This window comes from Coregonus clupeaformis, chromosome 23 (assembly GCF_020615455.1).
Source record: "Coregonus clupeaformis isolate EN_2021a chromosome 23, ASM2061545v1, whole genome shotgun sequence".
Taxonomy (NCBI): Eukaryota; Metazoa; Chordata; class Actinopteri; order Salmoniformes; family Salmonidae; genus Coregonus; species Coregonus clupeaformis.
The window spans coordinates 28,349,756-28,373,265 of record NC_059214.1 but is presented as its reverse complement, the minus strand read 5'-3'; the positions used below and the strand labels follow the sequence as shown (position 1 = coordinate 28,373,265).

At 46.5% G+C, this 23,510-nt stretch overlaps 1 protein-coding gene across 2 annotated transcripts in view; it reads left to right on the top strand.

Annotated features, from left to right (window-relative positions):
* The window catches only part of LOC121537033 (diacylglycerol kinase beta), a 160,999-nt gene that overhangs the window by 118,416 nt on the left and 19,073 nt on the right, over positions 1 to 23,510 (top strand). For both annotated transcript variants that reach the window (XM_041844776.2, XM_041844775.2), the window contains one exon: positions 22,623 to 22,713. In XM_041844776.2, the coding sequence (XP_041700710.1) occupies positions 22,623 to 22,713 (91 nt within the window). The remainder of the gene's footprint in view (positions 1 to 22,622; positions 22,714 to 23,510) is intronic.

Genomic DNA, 23,510 nt, shown 5'->3' with positions numbered 1-23,510 from the left:
GATTAGGAGCACTCCCTTTAAGAGTGTGCTCCTAATCCCAGCTTGTTACCTGTATAAAAGACACCTGGGAGCCAGAAATCTTTCTGATTGAGAGGGGGTCAAATACTTATTTCCCTCACTAAAAATGCAATTAAATTTATAACATTTTTTACATGCGTTTTTCTGGATTTTTTTGTTGTTATTCTGTCTCTCACTGTTCAAATAAACCTACCATTAAAAGTATAGATCATTTCTTTGTCAGTGGGCAAACGTACAAAATCAGCAGGGGATCAAATACTTTTTTCCCTCACTGTACCTGCTGGAGCGCATACCACGGGTCGGTGTTGCTATGGTGACCAATGAGCTAAGATAAGGCTGGAATTTGCCTAGCAGAGATTTATAGACGACCTGGAGCCAGTGGGTTTGGCGACGAATATGTAGTGAGGTCCAGCCAACGAGAGCGTACAGGTCACAATGGTGGGTAGTATATGGGGCTTTGGTGACAAAACGGATGGCAGTGTGATAGACTACATCCAATTTGCTGAGTGGAGTGTTGGAGGCTATTTTGTAAATGACATCGCCGAAATCAAGGATCGGTAGTATAGTCAGTTTTACGAGGGCATGTTTGGCAGCATGAGTGAAGGAGGCTTTGTTGCGAAATAGGAAGCCGATTCTAGATTTAACTTTGGATTGGAGGTGCTTAATGTGAGTCTGGAAGGAGAGTTTACGGTCTAACCAGACACCTAGGTATTTGTAGTTGTCCACATATTCTAAGTCAGACCCGCCGAGAGTAGTGATTCTAGTCGGGCGGGCGGGTGCAAGCAGCGTTCGATTGAAGAGCATGCATTTAGTTTTACTAGCGTTTAAGAGCAGTTGGAGGCTACGGAAGGAGTGTTGTATGGCATTGAAGTTTGTTTGGAGGTTTGTTAACACAGTGTCCAATGAAGGGCCAGATGTATACAAAATGGTGTCGTCTGCGTAGAGGTGGATCTGAGAGTCACCAGCAGCAAGAGCGACATCATTGATATACACAGAGAATAGAGTCGGCCCGAGAATTGAACCCTGTGGCACCCCCATAGAGACTGCCAGAGGTCCAGACAACAGGCCCTCCGATTTGACACATTGAACTCTATCTGAGAAGTAGTTGGTGAACCAGGCGAGGCAGTCATTTGAGAAACCAAGGCTATTTAGTCTGCCAATAAGAATGCGGTGATTGACATAGTCAAAAGCCTTGGCCAGGTCGATGAAGACGGCTGCACAGTCTTTTATCGATCGCGGTTATAATATCATTGAGCGTGGCTGAGGTGCACCCATGACCAGCTCGGAAACCAGATTGCATAGCGGAGAAGGTACGGTGGGATTCTAAATGGTCGGTGATCTGTTAGTTATCTTGGCTTTCAAATACTTTCGAAAGGCAGGGCAGGATGGATATAGGTCTGTAACAGTTTGGATCTAGAGTGTCACCCCCTTTGAAGAGGGGGATGACTGCGGCAGCTTTCCAATCTCTGGGGATCTCAGATTATATGAAAGGTTGAACAGGCTAGTAATAGGGGGGGGGCATGGGCAAGTTGCAGAGGAGGGTGCAGAGCTGGTGGCTGGGGATGTCTTCCATTGAGATGCACAGTAAAAAGCACACATAATATAGCCAAAAGCTGGATGGGCTTTTGAGAATGCAGTTGGAAGAGTATGGCCCGTCTGTCTGTCCTCTTTGATAGCAGTCGCCCTTGAGGCCTGTGTGTGTGTGTGCGCGCGTGCGTGCGTGCGTGTGTGTAGTGGCTGGTTCAGGAGAGGTGAGTGGAGAACTAATGCCTGTGTAGCTGCTACTGCTGCTGCTGCCAGTGAGCCTGGCAGACTGTTTGGAACCGATCTACCAGGCTCTCAGTGGGGTGCTTAACACAACCGGAAGTGAAAGTGTGTGTGTGTGTGTGTCTGTGTGTGGGTGCGTGCGTGCGTGCGAATGTGTACCTGCGTGTGTGTGTGTACCTGCGTGCATGTGTCTGTCGGTGAGTTGGTAGGTATGTGGGACATATAAACTAGGCCAAAGCTGAACCTTTACCTTGGTGACTAGGGAATGTTATTTTACTTTGTCTTTGTTGTAGTGTTCAGTGAAGTATGTGTCAGCAGGTGGTCTGTGACTGAGAGGGACAGTGACTGATTTAGAGTCCTATCTCCCTGTTGCAGCTCTACATGTTGTATATGTGACACATATGTTGTTTATCACTGTGGCTAATTAGTCATATGTAGGCTAGTCCATGTATGGAAGTTATAAAGAAGGAGCTTGTTTACAGTTTGAAACTTAATAATTAATGCTCAAGACAAGACTTAAGCCTCAGGCTTAGATTTCCTTTCTCCATTCATCCACAGACACGTGGCAGAATAGGTATAACGATGGTTGAAAAAGACAGGCAGAGATATTACAGTATACCTCAGGTTAGTCAGGATATTGTCTTAGAACTGTTGTGAACTGCCACAGATTGATAGCCTGAACCCAGATATGTTTGTGCTGTCTTGCAGATTGAGCCCAAGAGCCAGAGATGAGCAGTGGATAAAGATACAGTGGGTATAGAAAGTCACCACCCCCTTTCAAAATGTTCACATTTTGTTGTCTTACAGCCTGAAATGAAAACACATAAAATTAGACTTTATTTACACACAGTAACATATAAAAAACTCTGAAAATTAATTAATAGTAAAACAGTAAAATACCCTATTTTAATAAGTGAACACCCCCCTTTAGAATTACAATTGCAAACTTGCTGAGGTATAACCAACCACCTTCCAGATCACAAATCAAGCTAATTGGCTTCCATCTGTGATCAATTGTAGTGACTTTGATCAGTTCAGAATAAAAGCAGTTGCTCATAGAGGACTCCACATGCAATTCAAAGCAAAGAATTGTGACGAGTACTGAGTATATGAAGAGGCAGGACGCAGACGCAGGAATTAACAAGGTCAAGGTTTACTTAAACAATGACAAAGAGAAATAACAAAGACAGAGTACACGACACGAAGCAAAACAATCACACACAACATCATAAGGAACAGTCCAGGGCTAAATACAGGTGGTGATGAGATGATGAGGTGCAGGTGCGCTGGAGGTGATTAGGGTGCGTTGGGTTTCCATTCCGGTGTTGCCGAGGTGGTGCGCTCAGACCGGTGGCTCAGTAGACCGGCGAATCAGACCGCCGGAGGGGAGCAATGGGAGGAGATGTGACAGTACCCCCCCCGGACGCGCGGCTACAGCCGGTGGACGTCGCCGGCCAGGAGGACGACCCCAAGGACGAGGAGCGGGCCAGTCAGGGCGGTGACGGTGGAAGTCCCGAATTAGGTTGGGGTCCAGAACGTCCCCAGCCGGAACCCAGCTCCTCTCCTCAAGACCATACCCCTCCCAGTCCACCAGGTAATGGAGCCTTCCCCCACGGAACCTGGAGTCCAGCAGGTCCCTCACTGCATACGCCGGACTCCCGTCAATGTCCAGGGGCGGAGGAGGCGTACCCCAGGAACCACCGGTCTGAGGAGAGACACATGAAAAGTGGGTAAGACACGGTAGTGAGGGGGAAGGAGCAGCCGGTATGATACATCATTTATCCGCCGGAGGACCTTAAACGGCCCCACAAATTGGGGGCTCAGTTTCGTGCAAGGCAGACAGAGAGGGAGGTTTTCTGTGGACAGCCAGACACAATCCCCAGGCTGGAATACAGGGGCCTCACTGCGGTGGCGGTCGGCTTGGTCCTTCTGCCGACGAATGGCGTTCTGGAGATGGACATGGGCGGCGTCCCAGAACTGTCTGGCCCTGTGGAACCACTCGTCGACAGCGGGCGCATCGGTCTGGCTGGGTGTCCAAGGGGCCAGGGCCGGCTGGTACCCCATAACGCACTGGAAGGGAGTGAGCCCCGTGGAGGAGTTAACGAGGGAGTTCTGGGTATATTCTGCCCAGGGAAGAAACCTCGCCCACTCACCCTGCCGGTCCTGACAGTGGCAACGAAGAAACCTCCCCAGCTCCTGGTTCATGCGCTCCACCTGCCCATTCGACTGAGGCCTATACCCGGATGTGAGGCTGGCCGTGGCCCTGATCTTCTCCAGGAAAGCCTTCCACACTCGGGAGGTGAATTGGGGGCCATGGTCCGAGACGATGTCCTCCGGAAGTCCATAATGCCGGAAGACCTGTTGGAACAGGACCTCAGCGACCTGGAGAGCAGAAGGAAGACCAGTTAGTGGCAAAAAACAGCATGATTGGGAGAACCGATCTACGACCACCATGACTGTGGTGAAGCCGTCAGAACGTGGAAGGTCGTGACAGTCTATGGACAGGTGTGACCAAGGTCGCCGAGGCACTGGGAGAGGAACTAGTTTGCCTGCCGGGGCGTTCCGAGGTGTCTTCGTTTGGGCATATACGGAACAGGAGTTGACATAGCGGGAGACATCAGAAGCCAAGGTGGGCCACCAGTATTTTTGGGATAGAGAATGCAGGGTGCGCGTAATACCAGAGTGACCTGCCTTAAGGGTAGTGTGCGCCCAGATCAGCAGGCGGTCACAGACACTGGTGGGTACATACACGCCCCTCGGAGGGGCGTTGGCAGGCACTGGGTCCTCCTGAGTCGCCAGGCGGATGTCTTCGTCCACATCCCAAACGACAGGTGCAACGATGAGAGACAAGGGCAGGATAGGACCCCCCAGATCCTTCCTTTCTCCGGTATGGTGCATCCTGGAGAGTGCGTCAGCCTTCATGTTCTGGAATCCTGGTCGGTAGGACAGAATGAATTAGAAGCGAGTGAGAAATTGGGCCCACCTGGCTTGACGAGAGTTCATCCGTTTCGCTGCCCATATGTGCTCCAAATTCCGGTGGTCAGTAAGAATCCGTAATGGATGGACTGCGCCCTCCAGCCAGTGTCTCCATTCCTCCAAAGCGAGGACCACCGCCAACAGCTCCCTGTCTCCAACTCCATAGTTCCTCTCTGCGGGAGTAAGCTTTTTAGAGAAAAAGGCAAAGGGATACATTTTCTCTGGCTTACCGTGCCGCTGGGAGAGGACTGCACCCACGCCCTCCTCCGATGCGTCCACCTCCAGGATGAAAGGACGAGATGGATCTAGGTGTTTTAGGATGGGCGCTGTGGTGAACCTCTCCTTCAGCCTCTTGAAGGCAGCGTCAGCCTCAGGGTTCCAGGCCAGCTTCTGAGGCCCAACCTTAAGGAGAGAGGTGAGCAGGGCGGCTATGGAGCTGAAGGACCTGATGAAACGCCGGTAGAAATTAGCGAAGCCCAGGAAGCTCTGTAGGCCCTCGATGGTGGTGGGACCTGGCCATGACCTGACGGCGGCCGTCTTCACTCCTTCCATGAACACCCCTTGAGGACTGATCCAGTATCCCAGGAAGGAGATGGCCTGTTGGTGGAATTCGCATTTCATCTTTGTCATTGGGCACCCCCTTCACCAACAGGCTGTGTTCCCGGAGGCGGAGTAGGACAGCTCGGACGTCCCTGACGTGCTCCTCGAACGTAGCCAAGTAGATCAGGATATCGTCGATGTACACCACCACCTGTCTACTTAGCATGTCCCGGAACACGTCATTGACGAAGGACTGGAACACAGAAGGTGCGTTGGCGAGGCCGTAGGGCATGACGCAGTATTCATAGTGGCTTGAGGTAGTGCTGAATGCCGTCTTCCACTCGTCTCCTTCCCGGATTCGGATCAGGTTGTAGGCACTCCTCATGTCCAACTTGGTAAAGTACCGGGTCCCTCGTAGCTGCTCGATGGCCGATGGAACCGTTCAGCCCCCTGTAGTCAATGCATGGTCTCAGTCCTCCGTCCTTTTTGGCCACGAAGAAGAAGCTGGCGGAGGCAGGAGAGGTAGAGCATCTGATGAACCCCTGTTTCAGGGTCTCCGCCACATACTTCTCCAGGGCTTCAGTCTCCGCCATGGAAAGGGGATAAATGCGACTCTTCAGGGGGTGTTGTCCCTCCAGCAGGTCAATGGCGCAGTCCCAGGGCCTGTGAGGCAGGTCACACGTTACCTTTACTTGAAGAGAAGACATCAGAGAGATCTGCGTACTCACGTGGAATGTTGGGCTGACGTGGAACAACAAACCACCGGCAGGCATGTCTTCCGGCATGAGGTAGACCAGGCTGTGATACTCTTGGTGCTCCAATTGATGGTGGGGTCGTGTAGTCTGAGCCAGGGCAATCCCAAGACGATCTGGTGAAGGGGTGATGTGATGATGTGGAATGACAGCTCCTCGTGGTGCTCCAGTAGTGTGGGAATGGTGATAGTGATGGGTAGAGTGACGTGCGTAATGGTGCCTGATCCAAGGGGTTTATTGTCCAGTGAGGTGACGTGTAGCAGAGATGGCAGTGGCGCGGTGGGCAACCCCCATTTAGAGACCAGCTCCCTATCTATAAGGTTCCCCGCTGATCCGGAATCTATCATAGCAGTAGACATGGAAGAGAAGGAATAACCAGACACCGTTATGGGAACTAAAAACAATGGTTTTGTGATAGGAGCTGACGTAACACTCACAGAGAGGCGACGGGAGTCATTCCGCCTAGATAGGGAGCCGCCAGGAGATCTGTGGTCCGTGGTGGTGTAGGGAGTGCTGCCCACCTCCATAGGTGAGGACTCGGAAGCAGGGCGGTTTCCATAACTCAGATGGGGTGAGCGTCGAGACTCCGGGAGGTGTTGGGAACGTCGTCTCTCTCTCAAGATGTCATCAAGACGGATGGATGTGGTGATGAGGGTATCAAGGTCCATCTCGTCGTCCCGACATGCGAGTTCCGTCTTGATGTCCTCCCGTAAGTTGCAATGATCATGAGAACGGTGAGGAATCAGCCCAGAACTACACGGGAGGATCTTGTCAATGATCTCAAGGCAGCTGGGACCATAGTCACCAACAAAACAATTGGTAACACACTACGCCGTGAAGGACTGAAATCCTGCATCGCCCGCAAGGTCCCCCTGCTCAAGAAAGCACATATACAGGGCCATCTGAAGTTTGCCAATGAACATCTGAATGATTCAGAGGAGAACTGGGTGAAAGTGTTGTGGTCAGATGAGACCAAAATCGAGCTCTTTGGCATCAACTCAACTCGCCGTGTTTGGAGGAGGAGGAATGCTGCCTGTGACCCCAAGAACACCATCCCCACCGTCAAACATGGAGGTGGAAACATTATGCTTTGGGGGTGTTTTTCTGCTCAGGGGACAGGACAACTTCACCGCATCAAAGGGACGATGGACGGGGCCATGTACCGTCAAATCTTGGGTGAGAACCTCCTTCCCTCAGCCAGGGCATTGAAAATGGGTTGTGGATGGGTATTCCAGCATGACAATGACCCAAAACACACGGCCAAAGCAACAAAGGAGTGGCTCAAGAAGAAGCACATTAAGGTCCTGGAGTGGCCTAGCCAGTCTCCAGACCTTAATCCCATAGAAAATCTGTGGAGGGAGCTGAAGGTTCGAGTTGCCAAACGTCAGCCTCAAAACCTTAATGACTTGGAGAAGATCTGCAAAGAGGAGTGGAACAAAATCCCTCCTGAGATGTGTGCAAACCTGGTGGCCAACTATAAGAAATGTCTGACGTCTGTGATTGCCAACAAGGGTTTTGCCACCAAGTACTAAGTCATGTTTTGCAGAGGGGTCAAATACTTATTTCCCTCATTAAAATGCAAATCAATTTATAACATTTTTGACATGCGTTTTTCTGGATTATTTTGTTGTTATTCTGTCTCTCACTGTTCAAATAAACCTACCATTAAAATTATAGACTGATCATGTCTTTGTCATTGGGCAAACATACAAAATCAGCAGGGGATCAAAACCTTTTTCCCTCACCGTACGAGATAAAGTTGTGGAAAGGCAAAAGTCAGGGGATGGATATAAAAATATTTCGAAGGCTTTGTCTATCCCTCGGAGCACAGTTAAGACCATTATTAAGAAGTGGAAGGCGTATGGCACCACCTAGACCCTGCATAGATCAGGCTGTCCCTCCAACCTGGATGACCTGGCAAGGAGGAGACTGAAGAGAGGCTACCAAGAAGCCAATGGCGACTTTGAAGGAGCTTCAGGCCTTTATGGAAAAGACTGGTCAATGTGTGCATGTGACCACAATATCACAAGCGCTCCACAACTCTGGCCTCTATGGGAGGGTGGCAAGAAAAAAAACACTCCTCAAAAACAGCCAAATCAAGTCTTGTTTGAGCTTTGCCAAAAAGCACATTGTAGATTTCGAGGCCAAGTGGCAAAAGGTGCTGTGGTCAAAATTGAACTTTTTGTCCTGAATGCAAAACGATATGTCTGGCGAAAACCCAATACATCTTTCCACCCAAAGAACACCATGCCTACATTAAAGCACGGCGGTGGCAGCATCCTGTTGTGGGGGTGTTTCACTTCAGCAGGGACTGGAGCACTTGTCAGGATAGAAGGGAAAATGGACAGTGCAAAATACCGACAGATTATTGAGGAGAACCTGCAGCCCTCTGCCAGGAAGTTGAAAATGGGAAGATGGTCCACGTTTCAACATGACAATGACCCAAAGCACACTGCCAACCGTACAGTGGCTGAAGGACAAGAAGGTGAATGTCTTTGAGTGGCCTAGTCAGAGACCCGACCTAAATCCCATAGAGAATCTGTGGAATGACGTGAAGAGTGCAGTCCATGAGCGGTCACCATGCAATTTGACTGAGTTTGAACAATTCTGCAAGGAAGAATGGGCAAATATTGCAGAGTTTAGGTGTGCAAAGTTAGTAGAGATGTATTCAAGGAGCCTCATGGCTGTAATTCAAAAGGTGGTTCCACCAAGTATTAACTCAGGGGGGTGTTCACGTATCCAAATAGGGTATTTTAATTTTTAATTTTTAATTTTAATTAATTTTCAGAGTTTTTTTTTTTTATATTTTTTTTCACTTGGATATTGTGGGTTACTGTGTGTAAATAAAAAAGTATTATTTCATGTGTTTTCATTTCAGGCTGTAAGGCAACAAAAGGTGAACATTTTGAAAGGGTGACTTTCTATACCCACTGTATATGTTGAGGACACATTCTAGTCTTTATCTAAATTCAATTCTAATCTACTTCTGCATGGGGAGTTGTTTTATTTAATTTGGCTTGATTATTGCTACAATTCCAGTCAGTGAGTTAACAACTCTGAAACATTGTAGTTATGCTACTCCCAAATGCCACTAGACCTAAGAGAAGGAGAGTGGTTGCCATGGAGTTAGCCTGCTGACAGAATGGCTGGTTATCACGATTGTTATTTTGTCACATTGTAAAACGATTTAACAGAAGATAGACACTGTCAGGGCATCCCAATTGGCACCCTATTCTAGTGCACTACTTGTGACCTGGGCCCATAGGGTTCTGGTCAAAAGTAGTGCGCCATATAGAGAATAGGGCGCCATTTGGGACGCAGCCACATTCTGAAAGTATTCCGCAGAATATCAACACTGTGATGCGGTTGACTCTGTGACTGACTGACTTTCTGTCTGTGCCATTTGGCTGGCGTTCCGGACACAGAGACAATATGGTAGCACTGCTGGCCAAGGATGTTTACAACAAGGCTGTAACACATCAACTTTGGTTTGTAAAACGTAATCAATCTGGGGCTTTTTTTGGTACAGGACAGTGGCTCTATATCTAGAGATGATCAGACTACTAGGCACTTTGGTCTCCCATTACTGTGAGAGCCAGAGAGAGAGAGAGGGGACTGGTGAGAAAATATCACTCAATGAGTGACCTTTGACATGGCTGAATTCAGAGAGTGAGTGGCCTAATGGTCTATATGCCTGAGTGCTTTGTTGTTCTCCCTGTCACACAAACACACACTCACACACATACACCCACACACACACACACACACTGCCCCCTCCCCACTGTGTGAGATCTGACACCTTAGCCAACAGAGGAGCCATCAGCATGTGTAAGCCCAAGTAGCACCAATAGTCAAACCACAGGGAGCATGGAACCTAGGTGCTAATGACCACAGAGACATAGCACAATGCAATGGGGGGAGTGTGTGCGTGCTTGTGTGTGTGTGTGTGCGTGTGTGTATGTGTGTGTCGGGCCCCAGGGGGAAGGGGTAGAGAGGAAGTTTTAGATTAGTGTCAGATTGCCTTGTGAGAAAAAATAAAAAATCTCTTGATGCTTTTGTTGGTCTGATTACAATGACACTGCAGGGTCTTGGTTAAGTCCAATGGACAATTGGTTTCCCAATGGTTTCCCAGAGGTAACAATGCAGATAAGAGGAGAGGCAGGGCAGCTAGGCTGCATTTAGTCAAAGAGTGTAACGAAAGACCGAGCCTCACCTTTGACATTTATGTTATATTATGTTTCACTCTTACAATTCAGCCACCATAGAAAGAGGAGGGGGGACGGAGGCTTTGGCAGGAATTGTGAGTGACACCCACCCAGGTGTGAGAATGGAACACTCTTGGCCAGAATGGGTTAATGGGGCTCCTCCTCCAGTAGAGGAGAAGATCTTTATTCCTTTATTCATCCCTTTACAGTCAATATGTAGTAGACTACAATAGACTTTTGTTGGGCAATACCAAGAGCATTCACAGTCTGAGCAGAGAGCACTGACCTGGATCTGTGCTGCAGTGCCAGCTGCTGTCAATATGAGTTATTCTCAAGCTAATCGGGGCATTGCTTCGTTATTTTCACATTGATGAATCAAGTTCAATCAATGTAATCTGCTTTGCTCTGTGTGTGATGAGCAGAAAGTGAGTCTGTCTGTAGCAACGGTCATCAAAATTGTTAAAAGGTTTTAAAAACAATTCTAATAAAGGCAACTGTTGGACAATGGATGAAGATACTCCAAACTTTTAACATTTAAAAAATCCATCAGATATTGACTGAATTATCTCCCGAGTGGCACAGTGGTCTAAGGCACTGCATCTCAGTGCTTGAGGCGTCACTACAGACCCCCTGGTTCGATTCCAGGCTGTAGCACAACTGCCGTGATTGGGAGTCCCATAGGGCGGCGCACAATTGGCCCAGCGTCGTCCGGGTTTGGCCGGTGTAGGCCGTCATTGTAAATAAGAATTTGTTCTTAACTAACTTGCCTAGTTAAATAAAGGAAAAATAAAATTATAGCACATTTCACTGGCATGGACAAATAATATGCCATTTAGCAGACGCTTTTATCCAAAGTGACTTACAGTCATGTGTGCATACATTTTTATGTATGGGTGGTCCCGGGGATCGAACCCACTACCCTGGCGTTACAAGCGCCATGCTCTACCAATTGAGCTACAGAGGACCAAATAATGAATGGAGTTCAGGGATTTTGGCGGGAATTCAGGTATTCAATTTATTGTACAATTTCTTAGAATGCACTCATATATACATTTTGTTTTGGGATCAGGGATTTTTAAAATATTTTGCGGTAAAATAAAGAAAATTATATGTGGCTCATTTGCATAAACACAGTGGGTCATTTGCATATATGAATACATTAACAAAGGCTTGGAACAGGGATGCAACCACCAAAAACGTGCTCTGTCTAGGCCTACCTTCACTCACCTGCGCTGTCTAGACTGCCTTCAATAATTACTGTTGTTGTCACGTTCTGTTGCATAATTCAACAAGTGTGTCAATAGCAGGATACCATTGTATTAAAAATCAACACGCTTGGCTATAGATTACACCTATCTATACGTACTTTATATTGTTTGAGAGATCAAACAGAAAATCACTATAATCCGAGTGTTCATTTTTGGAAGTTGCTTTCATTTCAGCGCATCTAATCTGTAAATATTGGGCTCCCGAGTGGCGCAGTGGTCTAAGGCACTGCATCTCAGTGCTTGAGGCGTCATTACAGACCCCCTGGTTCGATTCCAGGCTGTATCACAGCCGGCCATGATTGGGAGTCCCATAGGGCGGCGCACAATTGGCCCAGCGTCGTCCGGGTTTGGCCGGTGTAGGCTGTCGTTGTAAATAAGAATTTGTTCTTAACTGACTTGCCTAGTTAAATAAAGGTAAAATAAAAACATTTCAACTGTTTTAAATTATTTTAAAAAATAAATTCCTCAAAAAATGAACACCCATCAAAATAAAGGGCTCTTTCTTCTCTTTCTTGTGATGTAAGTGTCGAGACGGTGCGTTAAAACCCAGACCAAGCTTTAGCGTTCTTATTGATGCAATAAAAAGACAATGTACTGTACATTGAGCCCATTTCAGCCATTACCGGGATGTGTTTGACAGGTCATAACAAACATTTCCGCGGTCATAACATTAGCAGGTTAAAATGAAAGCAATCAATCCATCAGTTTTAAGTGACAAGTGGATTTTACACCCTCTCACAGAAAATAAATAGATGGCTGAAAAAGACAGATTCTCACGTGGGCAGGGCATGTGTGTTGCTACTGTCTGCCTACCATGGTAGCGCTCCAGCTCTCTGTGTATGTAGTGTGTGCTCATGTGTTGGCCTACAGTATGTGTTTTGAGTGTCCAGATAAGTACAGAAAACTGTGTGTTTGTGTTTCTTTTAACTGTTTGAACCGGTCATGTTGTGTTCCTTTGGTGTAAAGGATAAACACACCCCAAGTCCTCTCTGTTGCCGGTCTCTCTAACTCTCTGCCAGACAGTAGCTTTCATCTCCTCTGACACACTTGCTCAGATCATATGGCATGTTTCATATGGTGTTTTTATTTTTAGGGCTCTGAGAAAGATCATACACCATGTGCCTTTATAACTACTGGATCTGTGTCAGATTTCTTAGTGTGTCCCTTTATACCAGGGCTATTCAACTGTTACCCTACGAGGTCCAGAGCCTGCTGGTTTATTGTTCTACCTGATAATTAATTGCACACCCCTGGTGTCCCAGGTCTAAATCAGTGCCTGAATAGAGGGGAACAATGAAAAAAATACAGTGGGACTGGCTTCAAGGTACAGAGTTGAGTTTGAGGGCTTTATACAATAGGTGTGCCAGGTCACTTAGTGTATCTGTCTTATCTATTCTCAGATCTTTATAAACCCTGTGGGTCCTCTCTTCTCCCCCCACAGACCCTCTGTCTGCTGCTGCAAGCTACCTCGTCAGTCATTGGTCATCAGGTCTACGGCCAGGAGCCAGGGTCAGAGGTTATAAAACCATGGGCGGGGTTGTATCAACACAACATTTAAATGGTTATTCATTCATGGCTTCCCTGAGTTATAACTTAATCTCCTCCCAACCAATCAGTATAGTTGTAGAAAATCTGAAAATGATATTTCCTGACCCAGTGCTAACAGTGTAACACAATGATCTGGAACTGGGATAACCATTATATCACTCTTACTTAATAAGCAGCTTTATCAACTGCAGGTCTTTAGGTTAATGGAAACTGGTCATCTGATTGGATTAATTGAGATCCCAGATCAGGGTTAGTTACTGGGATTAGAATTCCCCATCATTCACACACGCACAGCCCCTCCCTAATCTCCCCTCATCTCCCACTTCCAAACCAAACACCCCATGCCCATTTTATCATCAGCACCTCCCTCTCTTCCGCCTCCCATCCCCTCCTATCTCTGGATGTAACAGTGCAAGCCACGGCACAGACATACACACACAGCCTCCCTCTGTCTGTCTGTCAGGCAGGCCCTGTATCTCAGTCAGGATCAGAGATAAAGGCTGCTGGGTCGTTCCACCAAATAAGTACCTTTTGGGTTGTGCACCTTCGTCAAAAAAGTTTTATTTCACCTCATTTTAACATTCTGTCATAAAGAGCACATGTTCAATTTAATGAATAAAAAAATTCCCATCTCGAGGCCTTTTAAATGCAAAATAAAGTAACCTTGCATGTGTCTTTTTTCCTGCAAAGGTTGGTATTTATAAATGTTGAACTTGACGGGAAAGAGTGTGTATCTCCACACATCTCAAACCATGCGTGAACACAACTTCTAGAAGGTTGATCAACTGTATTGCAAGCAAATAGGCTTATTGTTCGTTTGGGGGAAATGGGAGGTGTTTGATGCACAGGAATTATAGTAATGGTAGGGTAATAGGAACATTAAAACTTAGGCCTAATGATAAAAGAGATGCATTTGCCGTTGGTAAGGAGATCGCATAGCAGCATGTCCTCTAATATGTTTATTTTACTTTTATTATATAGGCCTAAATCATAATCATATTGCAGGACATGTCTTTCTCCTTTTCTGACATAACTGGTTTAAATTATTCCCACAAAACAAATAGTAGGCTACCATATATCAATCGCTCATTCAATAGCCAAGCATGCTGGAAAGTAAATAGTAGCCTAAATAGACCGGTAGCCTTGACAGCAGACCTAGTCCTATGTGACAGAATGGTTAAGCTCCAGAATTGCTGTGCGATAGGATTAGGAGCTCGACGTCATAGCCTAACCTATTTAATTTCAGAGCCTATACCAAGGCAGGAGATAGAAACACAATCATGTATTGATAAACAAAATATTGAACAACAATTCATAATTTGCATAGAAGTGTGAACTGTAGCATTTACATTTAAATTGTTTGAAAGGACAATCAATCTTGCAGAATGCACGGCCAGTGTTTGACATTCGCTAGGCAGCATACATTTTTTGTTTGGAAAAGTCACTGCAACATTCTGCCCACACCTGTACAAAAATGTGATCAAATTTGCCATTGCGCTTTCTTTTAGGAACTATCATGGCCCAGTTCCAACATCTCCAAATTATACAGCAAATGAGGGTGTTTTTGTTACCATAAAAGGTGAATGGAGGGCATTTTTGTTACCATAAAAGGTTAATGGAGGGCGTTTTTGTTACCATAAAAGGTGAATGGAGGGCGTTTTTGTTACCATAAAAGGTGAATGGAGGGCGTTTTCCAGGCGGTGTTGTAGCACTCGTTCACCACCGCACAAATAAATTCTAATATGGCTCTGATTTATCAATGAAAATATGTGTATATGTTACGTGCGACAGTTTGATAAATCCCAATAATTTGTGGCGCACACAAATCCTAGACCTAGAATCTCTTTGTACGCCAGAATTTAGTAAGAAATGTAGCACAGTTGATAAATGAGGGCCCACAAAATGGCTAATAAGAGAAGAACCAGGTCACCTGTTTTTACACTATGATTTGACTATTAGATGTTCAATGTTTCTTTTTATATTTTTTTCCCAAAATGAATAGTTTCACCATATACAGCTCTGGAAAAAATTAAGAGACCACTGCAAATTTCTTCTTAAATCAGCATCTCTACATGTATGACAGCCATTCCATTCTAGTGTCTGTTGAATTCCAACACAGGCACACCTCATTCTACTGAATTAGGTACTGATTAGGTGATCACATGAACCAAATCTTATTTAACGAGGAAAAGTATAAAACCCCCTGCTGTGGTCATCACTATCCTCTTGAAATAGGATCAGCTGGATGGCAAAAACAGTGCTAATAGTACCTCAAAAGTAATATTAATCAAAAAATAACTATTGACCATACCAAAAGAGTTGAAAAGGAAAGTTTTGAGTGAGGAAAAGAAGGGTTCAACTCTGGCTTTACTGGCAGAGGGATACAGTGAGCGTCAGGTTGCTTCCATCCTTAAAATTTCAAAGACGGCGGTTCATAAGAACAAGGTCAAGCAGCAGACATTGGGGACAACAAAGCTACAGACCGGCAGAGGGCGAAAACGACTCTCTACTGACCGGGATGACCAACTCATTCGAATGTCACTCAACAACCGTAGGATGACATCAAGTGACCTACAAAAAGAATGGCAAACGGCAGCAGGGGTGAAGTGCACGGCGAGGACGGTTCAAAACAGGCTCCTAGGGGCAGGGCTGAAGTCGTGCAAAGCTAGAAAAAAAAACTTCATCAATGAGAAGCAAAGAAGAGCCAGGCTGAGGTTTGCAAAATACCATAAGGATTGGACCGTAGAGGACTGGAGTAAGATCATCTTCTTTGATGAGTCCAATTTTCAGCTTTGCCCAACACCTGGTCGTCTAATGGTTAGACGGAGACCTGGAGAGGCCTATAAGCCACAGTGTCTCGCACCCATTGTGAAATTTGGTGGAGGATCGGTGATGATCTGGGAGTGCTTCAGCAAGGCTGGAATCGGGCAGATTTGTCTTTGTGAAGGATGCATGAATCAAGCGACGTACAAGGTTGTCCTGGAAGAAAACTTGCTTCCTTTTGCTCTGACATTGTTCCCCAACTCTGAGGATTGTTTTTTCCAGCAGGACAATGCGCCATGTCACACAGCCAGGTCAATCAAGGTGTGGATGGAGGACCACCAGATCAAGACCCTGTCATGGCCAGCCCAATCTCCAGACCTGAACCCCATTGAAAACTTCTGGAATGTGATCAAGAGGAAGATGGATGGTCACAAGCCATCAAACAAAGCTGAGCTGCTTGAATTTTTGTGCCAGGAGTGGCATAAAGTCACCCAACATCAATGTGAAAGAACTGTGATTGAAAATCAGGGTTATTCCACCAAATATTGATTTCTGAACTCTTCCTAAGTTAAAACATTAGTATTGTGTTTAAAAATGAACATGAACTTATTTTCTTTGCATTATTCGAGGTCTGACAACACTGCATCTTTTTTGTTATTTTGACCAGTTGTCATTTTCTGCAAATAAATGCTCTAAATGACAATATTTTTATTTGAAATTTGGGAGAAATGTTGTCAGTAGTTTATAGAATAAAACAAAAATGTTATCTTTACCCATACACATACGTATAAATAGTAAAACCCGAGAAACTGATAATTTTGCAGTGGTCTCTTAATTTTTCCGCAGCTGTATATGAGACTTCAGTTCACGTAACAGGGTTAACCTTAAAATGAGGGACAGACATTTCGTATGATTAGATTAATCACTAATCACATGAAATAAATAATAATATTCAGAAATGACTTTGTCAAAGCAACAAAATAACTAGGGCTTTGCAATGATGGCAAAAACTTGGAGAAATGTTGTGGTTAAGTTGGTTAAAATCTTCCTAGACGGTGCACAGATTGACATGCCAAAATGCGGAAGTCTTTATTCATTAAAAATCAGATTTATTGAATTTTCCATGTGGTCTATATTAAAGGGCACTTCATTTAATATAACAGGCTTTAAAAATTAAATATTGGTGCACAATTTCCACTTAGAATATCAAAGGCACTCTTTTCGTGGAACGACCCTACTGTTGCTGCCCATGCAAAGCGAGGTGAGCTTTGACTGATCTGTACCAGAGATACAGGGAGGGAGGAGTGGGGAGGTCAGTTGGTCACTGCTCTCACCGGGGATTAGGAGAGATGGCTATCACTCTGATGGGGGTGGATGGATGAGTAGGCGTGTGGGTTTAGCGCCCAAGGACTTTTGTGAATCTGAAGCCACTGTTTTAACCACAGCACTGTCATTTCATACAACCTGTATTCTACGTCAACCTGTATTCTAGGTCTACCTGTATTCTAGGTCTACCTGTATTCTAGGTCTACCTGTATTCTAGGTCTACCTGTATTCTAGGTCTACCTGTATTCTAGGTCTACCTGTATTCTAGGTCTACCTGTATTCTAGGTCTACCTGTATTCTAGGTCTACCTGTATTCTAGGTCTATGTTTGTGTCCCCTCCCTTTCCCATCCTTACCATGCTGCTAGCCACAATGTCCTCCCTCCCGTATTTAAATATGAATCCATCCATCAACGTTGGTTCTCTCTGTAGTGTGTTTTGGCTGGGCTCCAATCAGGAAGACTGATCAGTCTTTGCCTCCTGAGGCCACAGTTAGCACAGTTGTTTCTCCCTGACGATCTCCTCTGTCCAAAGGAGAGAGGAAAAACATTTGAGTTAATTGCATGAGGTTAGGCAGTTCGGCTCATTGAAAGTTGAAACCGTGCCTAATTGTGATCTCAAATATGCTCATAATCCTTGAATTGACAGAGCAGAGGTTTCTAGTGAACCATGAGGTGAGTGTGAGGAAGACTGAACATTGAACAAGGTCTTAAAGTAACATTGGATGATTATACGGTAGGTATTGAGGTGGCAAACTGCTTTGAACTATACAGTGAGGGAAAAAAGTATTTGATCCCCTGCTGATTTTGTACATTTGCCCACTGACAAAGAAATGATCAGTCTACAATTTTAATGGTATGTTTATTTGAAAGTGAGAGACAGAAGAACAACAAACAAATCCAGAAAAACGCATGTCAAATTATGCTTTGGCTGTGTTTTTCTGCTAAGGGGGCAGGACAACTTCACTGCATCAAAGGGACGATGGACGGGGCCATGTACCGTCAAATCTTGGGTGAGAACCTCCTTCCTGTCACGATCGTCGGGAACAGATGAGGACCAAGGCGCAGCGTTGCAGGCAAACATACTCTTTATTTAGCGATTATACGACAAAATAAACAAACGATAACGTGACAGTTCACGGTCTAACACAAACCAACTAGAAACACAAGATCCCACAACTGTGGGAAAACAGCCTCTATAAGTATGGCTCCCAATCAGAGACAACCAGCCACAGCTGACACTCGTTGCCTCTGATTGGGAACCACTCTGGCCAACACAGAAATATAATACATAGATCTACACACCCTGGCTCAACATAACAGTGTCCCCAGAGCCAGGGCGTGACAGTACCCCCCCCTAAAGGCGCGGACTCCGACCGCGTCAACCAAATACCACAGGGGAGGGTCCGGGTGGGCACTCCGCCTAGGCGGCGGATCCGGCTCCGGGCCTGATCCCCGCTCCCTCTCCAACCCCCCAAAGTACCCCTGGTCCGGTCTGACCCCGCTGGCTGGAGCTGGACTGCACACTGGTGGAGCGGATTGCTCTAGCTCCGGCGTGAAGCATCTGATCGGTGCCGGACCAGGCACCGGTGGAACAGGCACGGGACGTGCCGGACTGACGACGCACACCACTGGCTTGGTGTGGGGAACAGGCATGGGCCGTGCCGGACTGACGACGCACACCACTGGCTTGGTGTGGGGAGCAGGAGCGGGCCGGACCGGGCTGGCGACGCGCACCATTGGCTTGGTGCGGGGAGCAGGAAAGGGCCGGACCGGGCTGGCGACGCGCACCATTGCTTGGTGCGGGGAGCAGGAAAGGGCTGGACCGGACTGGCGACGCGCACCATTGACCTGGTGCGGAGAGCAGGAACAGAACGGGCCGGGCTGGCGACGCGCACCATTGGCCTGGTGCGGGGAGCAGGAACAGGACGGGCCGGGCTGCCGACGCGCACCATTGGCCTGGTGCGGGGAGCAGGAACAGGACGGGCCGGGCTGGCGACGCGCACCATTGGCCTGGTGCGGGGAGCAGGAACAGGCCGGGCCGGGCTGGCGACGCGCACCATAGGCTTGGTGCGGGGAGCAGGAACAGGCCGGGCCGGGCTGGCGACGCGCACCATAGGCTCGGTGCGGGGAGCAGGAACAGGCCGGGCCGGGCTGACGACACGCACCACAGGCTCGATGCGAGGAACAGGGACAGGCCGGACCGTACTGGGGACACACACCACTGGCCCTATGCAGGGATCAGGAACGGGCCGGACCGGACTGGTAACACACCCCAGTACCTCTCGCCGTGCCTCCACACTTTCCTTCCCCTTTAACACCAGTGGCCCCCGTAACCTGGCGGCCTCCTCTGTCAACCCGCTGGACCGCTCTATCGCGGCCTCCTGCTGCCCCGACGTCCACGTCGTGAGCCCCCCCCTAAAAAATGTATGGGTGTCTCTCCTCCCTGTGGACCAGGCCTCCCTAGTTCTCGCCAGACTCTCACCCCACTGCTCCATAGACCAGCCTCTCTGCTCTTCACTTGGCTGGGCCCAGTCGAGACTCCTACTCCACTGATCCCAGGTCCATCCTCTCTCCTCTTCACGCTGCTTGGTCCTGTCTTGGTGGGATCTTCTGTCACGATCGTCGGGAATAGATGAGGACCAAGGCGCAGCGTTGCAGGCAAACATACTCTTTATTTAGCGATTATACGACAAAATAAACAAACGATAACGTGACAGTTCACGGTCTAACACAAACCAACTAGAAACACAAGATCCCACAACTAATGTGGGAAAACAGCCTTTATAAGTATGGCTCCCAATCAGAGACAACCAGCCACAGCTGACACTCGTTGCCTCTGATTGGGAACCACTCTGGCCAACACAGAAATATAATACATAGATCTACACACCCTGGCTCAATATAACAGTGTCCCCAGAGCCAGGGCGTGACACTTCCCTCAGCCAGGGCATTGAAAATAGGTCGTGGATGGGTATTCCAGCATGACAATGACCCAAAACACACGGCCAAGGCAACAAAGGAGTGCCTCAAGAAGAAGCACATTAAGGTCCTGGAGTGGCCTAGCCAGTCTCCAGAACTTAATCCCATAGAAAATCTGTGGAGGGAGCTGAAGGTTTGAGTTGCCAAACGTCAGCCTCGAAACCTTAATGACTTGGAGAAGATCTGCAAAGAGGAGTAGGACAAAATCCCTCCTGAGATGTGTGCAAACCTGGTGGCCAACTACAAGAAACGTCTGACCTCTGTGATTGCCAACAAGGGTTTTGCCACCAAGTACTAAGTCATGTTTTGCAGAGGGGTCAAATACTTATTTCCCTCATTAAAATGCAAATCAATTTATAACATTTTTGACCTGCTTTTTTCAGGATTTTTTGTTGTTACTATTCTGTCTCTCACTGTTCAAATAAACCTACCATTAAAATTATAGACTGATCATGTCTTTGTCAGTGGGCAAACGTACAAAATCAGCAGGGGATCAAATACTTTTTTCCCTCACTGTACAGTTTGAGACTCTGGAGGAATATATATTACAAGTACCTAGCTACTGTAGTAAACAGCATATCTCCCCCTCTAAAGCTTAGATTGACACATTGTGTTTGTTTGGTTTTATACCCACTGTACTGAAATACACTGATGTCTAGTCTAGAGAGCCCTGCGGTGCCACTGTGTGACAGTAACATGGTACCTGCTATGCCCACTTGGCAATAGAGCTTGTTTTGCCAATAACCATGTTGTCAGTATCAGCAAGACAGCCAGCCCGGTGTTTGCCATGTTTCTGGAACACTGTAAAATGGCCATGATTTCTAGTTAGCCACCAGCAGCATAGAAGAAGGACAAACACATTACTGTTTGTTTTGACCAGACTGACCGTGAAATTATTGTGTCTTTTACTGTAGTCGGTGAGTAGAACAAGTCCCCAGGGGAGCAGTAAATGTTCTGAGGCCAGGGCTCATACAGGAGGAGGTGCACAGACGGAGGTATTGTGTAAGACCATGCAGTGAATGGCTGAAGGCTGATTCTGGCAGTCTGAGATTTACAGCCTTGTCTGTCTGAATGATCAGTATCAAGGCACTGTCTGTCTGTCTGTCTGTCTGTCTGTGAGGCCAGGGAGATGATCAAACACTGCAGGCAAATCAGAAGACAGAGGTAGGACTACTGGTGGAACAATAGGGGCCAAATGAGTGTGGGTGTGTCCTCCTTTTTCTGTCTGTCTGTCTCTCTCTCTCGCACGCACGCACACACACACACACAGATACACACACTCTTACACACATTTTGAGGATTTGAATCTCTCTTCACAGCCAGTGATGTTCCTTCCCCAAACCTAACAGCTGTCTGTCTCACTGAGGTTTCTCTGTGTAGCCAATCAACCTTTCACCAGGACTGTGGAGGTACAGTAGAAGAGATTGAATAGCAGGGCTCTGTAGGACAGTAGAGTCCAAGCCTTTACAATCCAGATCCACTTAGATAGGCAGTTCTTTCCCCTTAGGACTAGGATGTTGTAATCTGATCATAAAATGGAGGAAATCAAAATGATTCATTATAGTTAAATGTAATTGCAGTTAAGTTAATTTCCATATTGTTTGGCTTACCTCTCTGTTCAGTCCCTCTCTCTCTCTCTCTTTTGAATCCAGGCTGTGTTGACAGTCAGAAGCATTAGTCCTTTGTCTTTTGTTACATGACTCTTTGTTGTATCATGATGCAGGACTAAAGCACTAGGGAGAAGCATTGGACAGTGTGCATGACTTCCCTTTCTTAATCTACAGTATGTTTTGCCCAGTACAGGATTTCTGAAGTTTGGAATGTGCATATCACCTTTGTATGCATCTTTGTTACTAGTGTAAATCACAGAAAAAGTGATACATCTACATTTTAAAAATGCCACGCAGGTCACCTCTGGCAAACCAAACTCCAGGGCAGAACTAAACATGAACTTTAACTGTGTAATGATAAAGGTTGTTGTATGTTAAACATAAGACATTAAACATGATCTTATGGTAGCCTCGGACGCTGTTCCACACCCAAAGTCATTGTTGTCATGCCAGCCTTGGCTGAAGCGAAAATGTGTTTATTGTCACGATGGTAAAGCAGCACTACAGCGACTGACTGGTGTGGTGGTGGTGTCCTGTGTGCTTCATTGCTCTGAAAATGAAATGCTGTCCCCTAGTTGAGTTTAGGCTTTGGGCTGTATTAGCAGTGCTTCGACCTGATCCTCACATGACAGCAAACATGACAGAAAACTGTCAAAAGTTGTTGTTTTTAATTTTCATACCCTGACATGACTCAGATAGTCTAGGACAACTACCATATGTGCATTCATTCCACATTCCATGTACCGTAGGCTTCCTTTGTGTTGACATATTGTGCCAAAGAATTACTGAATAATGGAAATACAGTAAAACTAGTGCAACTGATGACACTACCTCTCTTTCTCTTCCTGTTCCTTCCTGTTTGATTGACAGAATGAAGAACAAGTTGTGGTACTTTGAGTTTGGCACCACTGAGACCATCTCTGCCACGTGCAAGAAACTCAACGAGTGTATCGAAGTCGAGGTGAGTCACCGGTATTCCCTTTGGCTGGAGATTATTTGACAGCACCAAAATTGTATCTCTCTCTCCCCCCACTCTCTCTCTCTCTATCCCCTCAAAAGAGTTTCACTTTGGCTGGAGATCAGTTGGCATTCCAAAATATCATGATTTAAATTGTTTATCAACACATCTTATGGACATCTTGGGATGACAAAGTTTAAACAGTTTATCTTAAGACATCAAAGTGATATTAAAACAAAGTATTTAACTCCCATGGGGAAGGCAGCTGGCTATTCTTATCTCTCAGCGAAGGCTTCATTAAGCCAGTCTGTCAGGTAACTGACTCTGTACTGCACGAGACACACACACATCAGACACACACCCACACACACACATACACACATACACACACACACACACACACACACACACACACACACACACCAGTGGCGGTCAGTCCCGTTTAAGATGTGGGTGGATAATACTTATTTCTATTACAGCATATTGGATGACTGTCAATCATATTCCATTCACCCAGCTCAATGTAACGTCGATAGGTTTAGGCTACTACATGATACTCAAATTTTCCCTGAACCCATCATGAGGTTGCTACAACCTAGACTATGAATGAAAGTTTAAAACGTAGATGCGCAGGTCGACAGAACAATTTGAGTAATCAAGGTGACAGACAGTGACACACTCAATACCGCCTTGCACACTCTTGCCTGCATCTAGCTGATCTAGGTTGTAATCATTAGTCCAACAGTTGCAAATGAGAGTTTCTATTGGACAAATTCAGGTATGTTTATCCCCGTTTTATT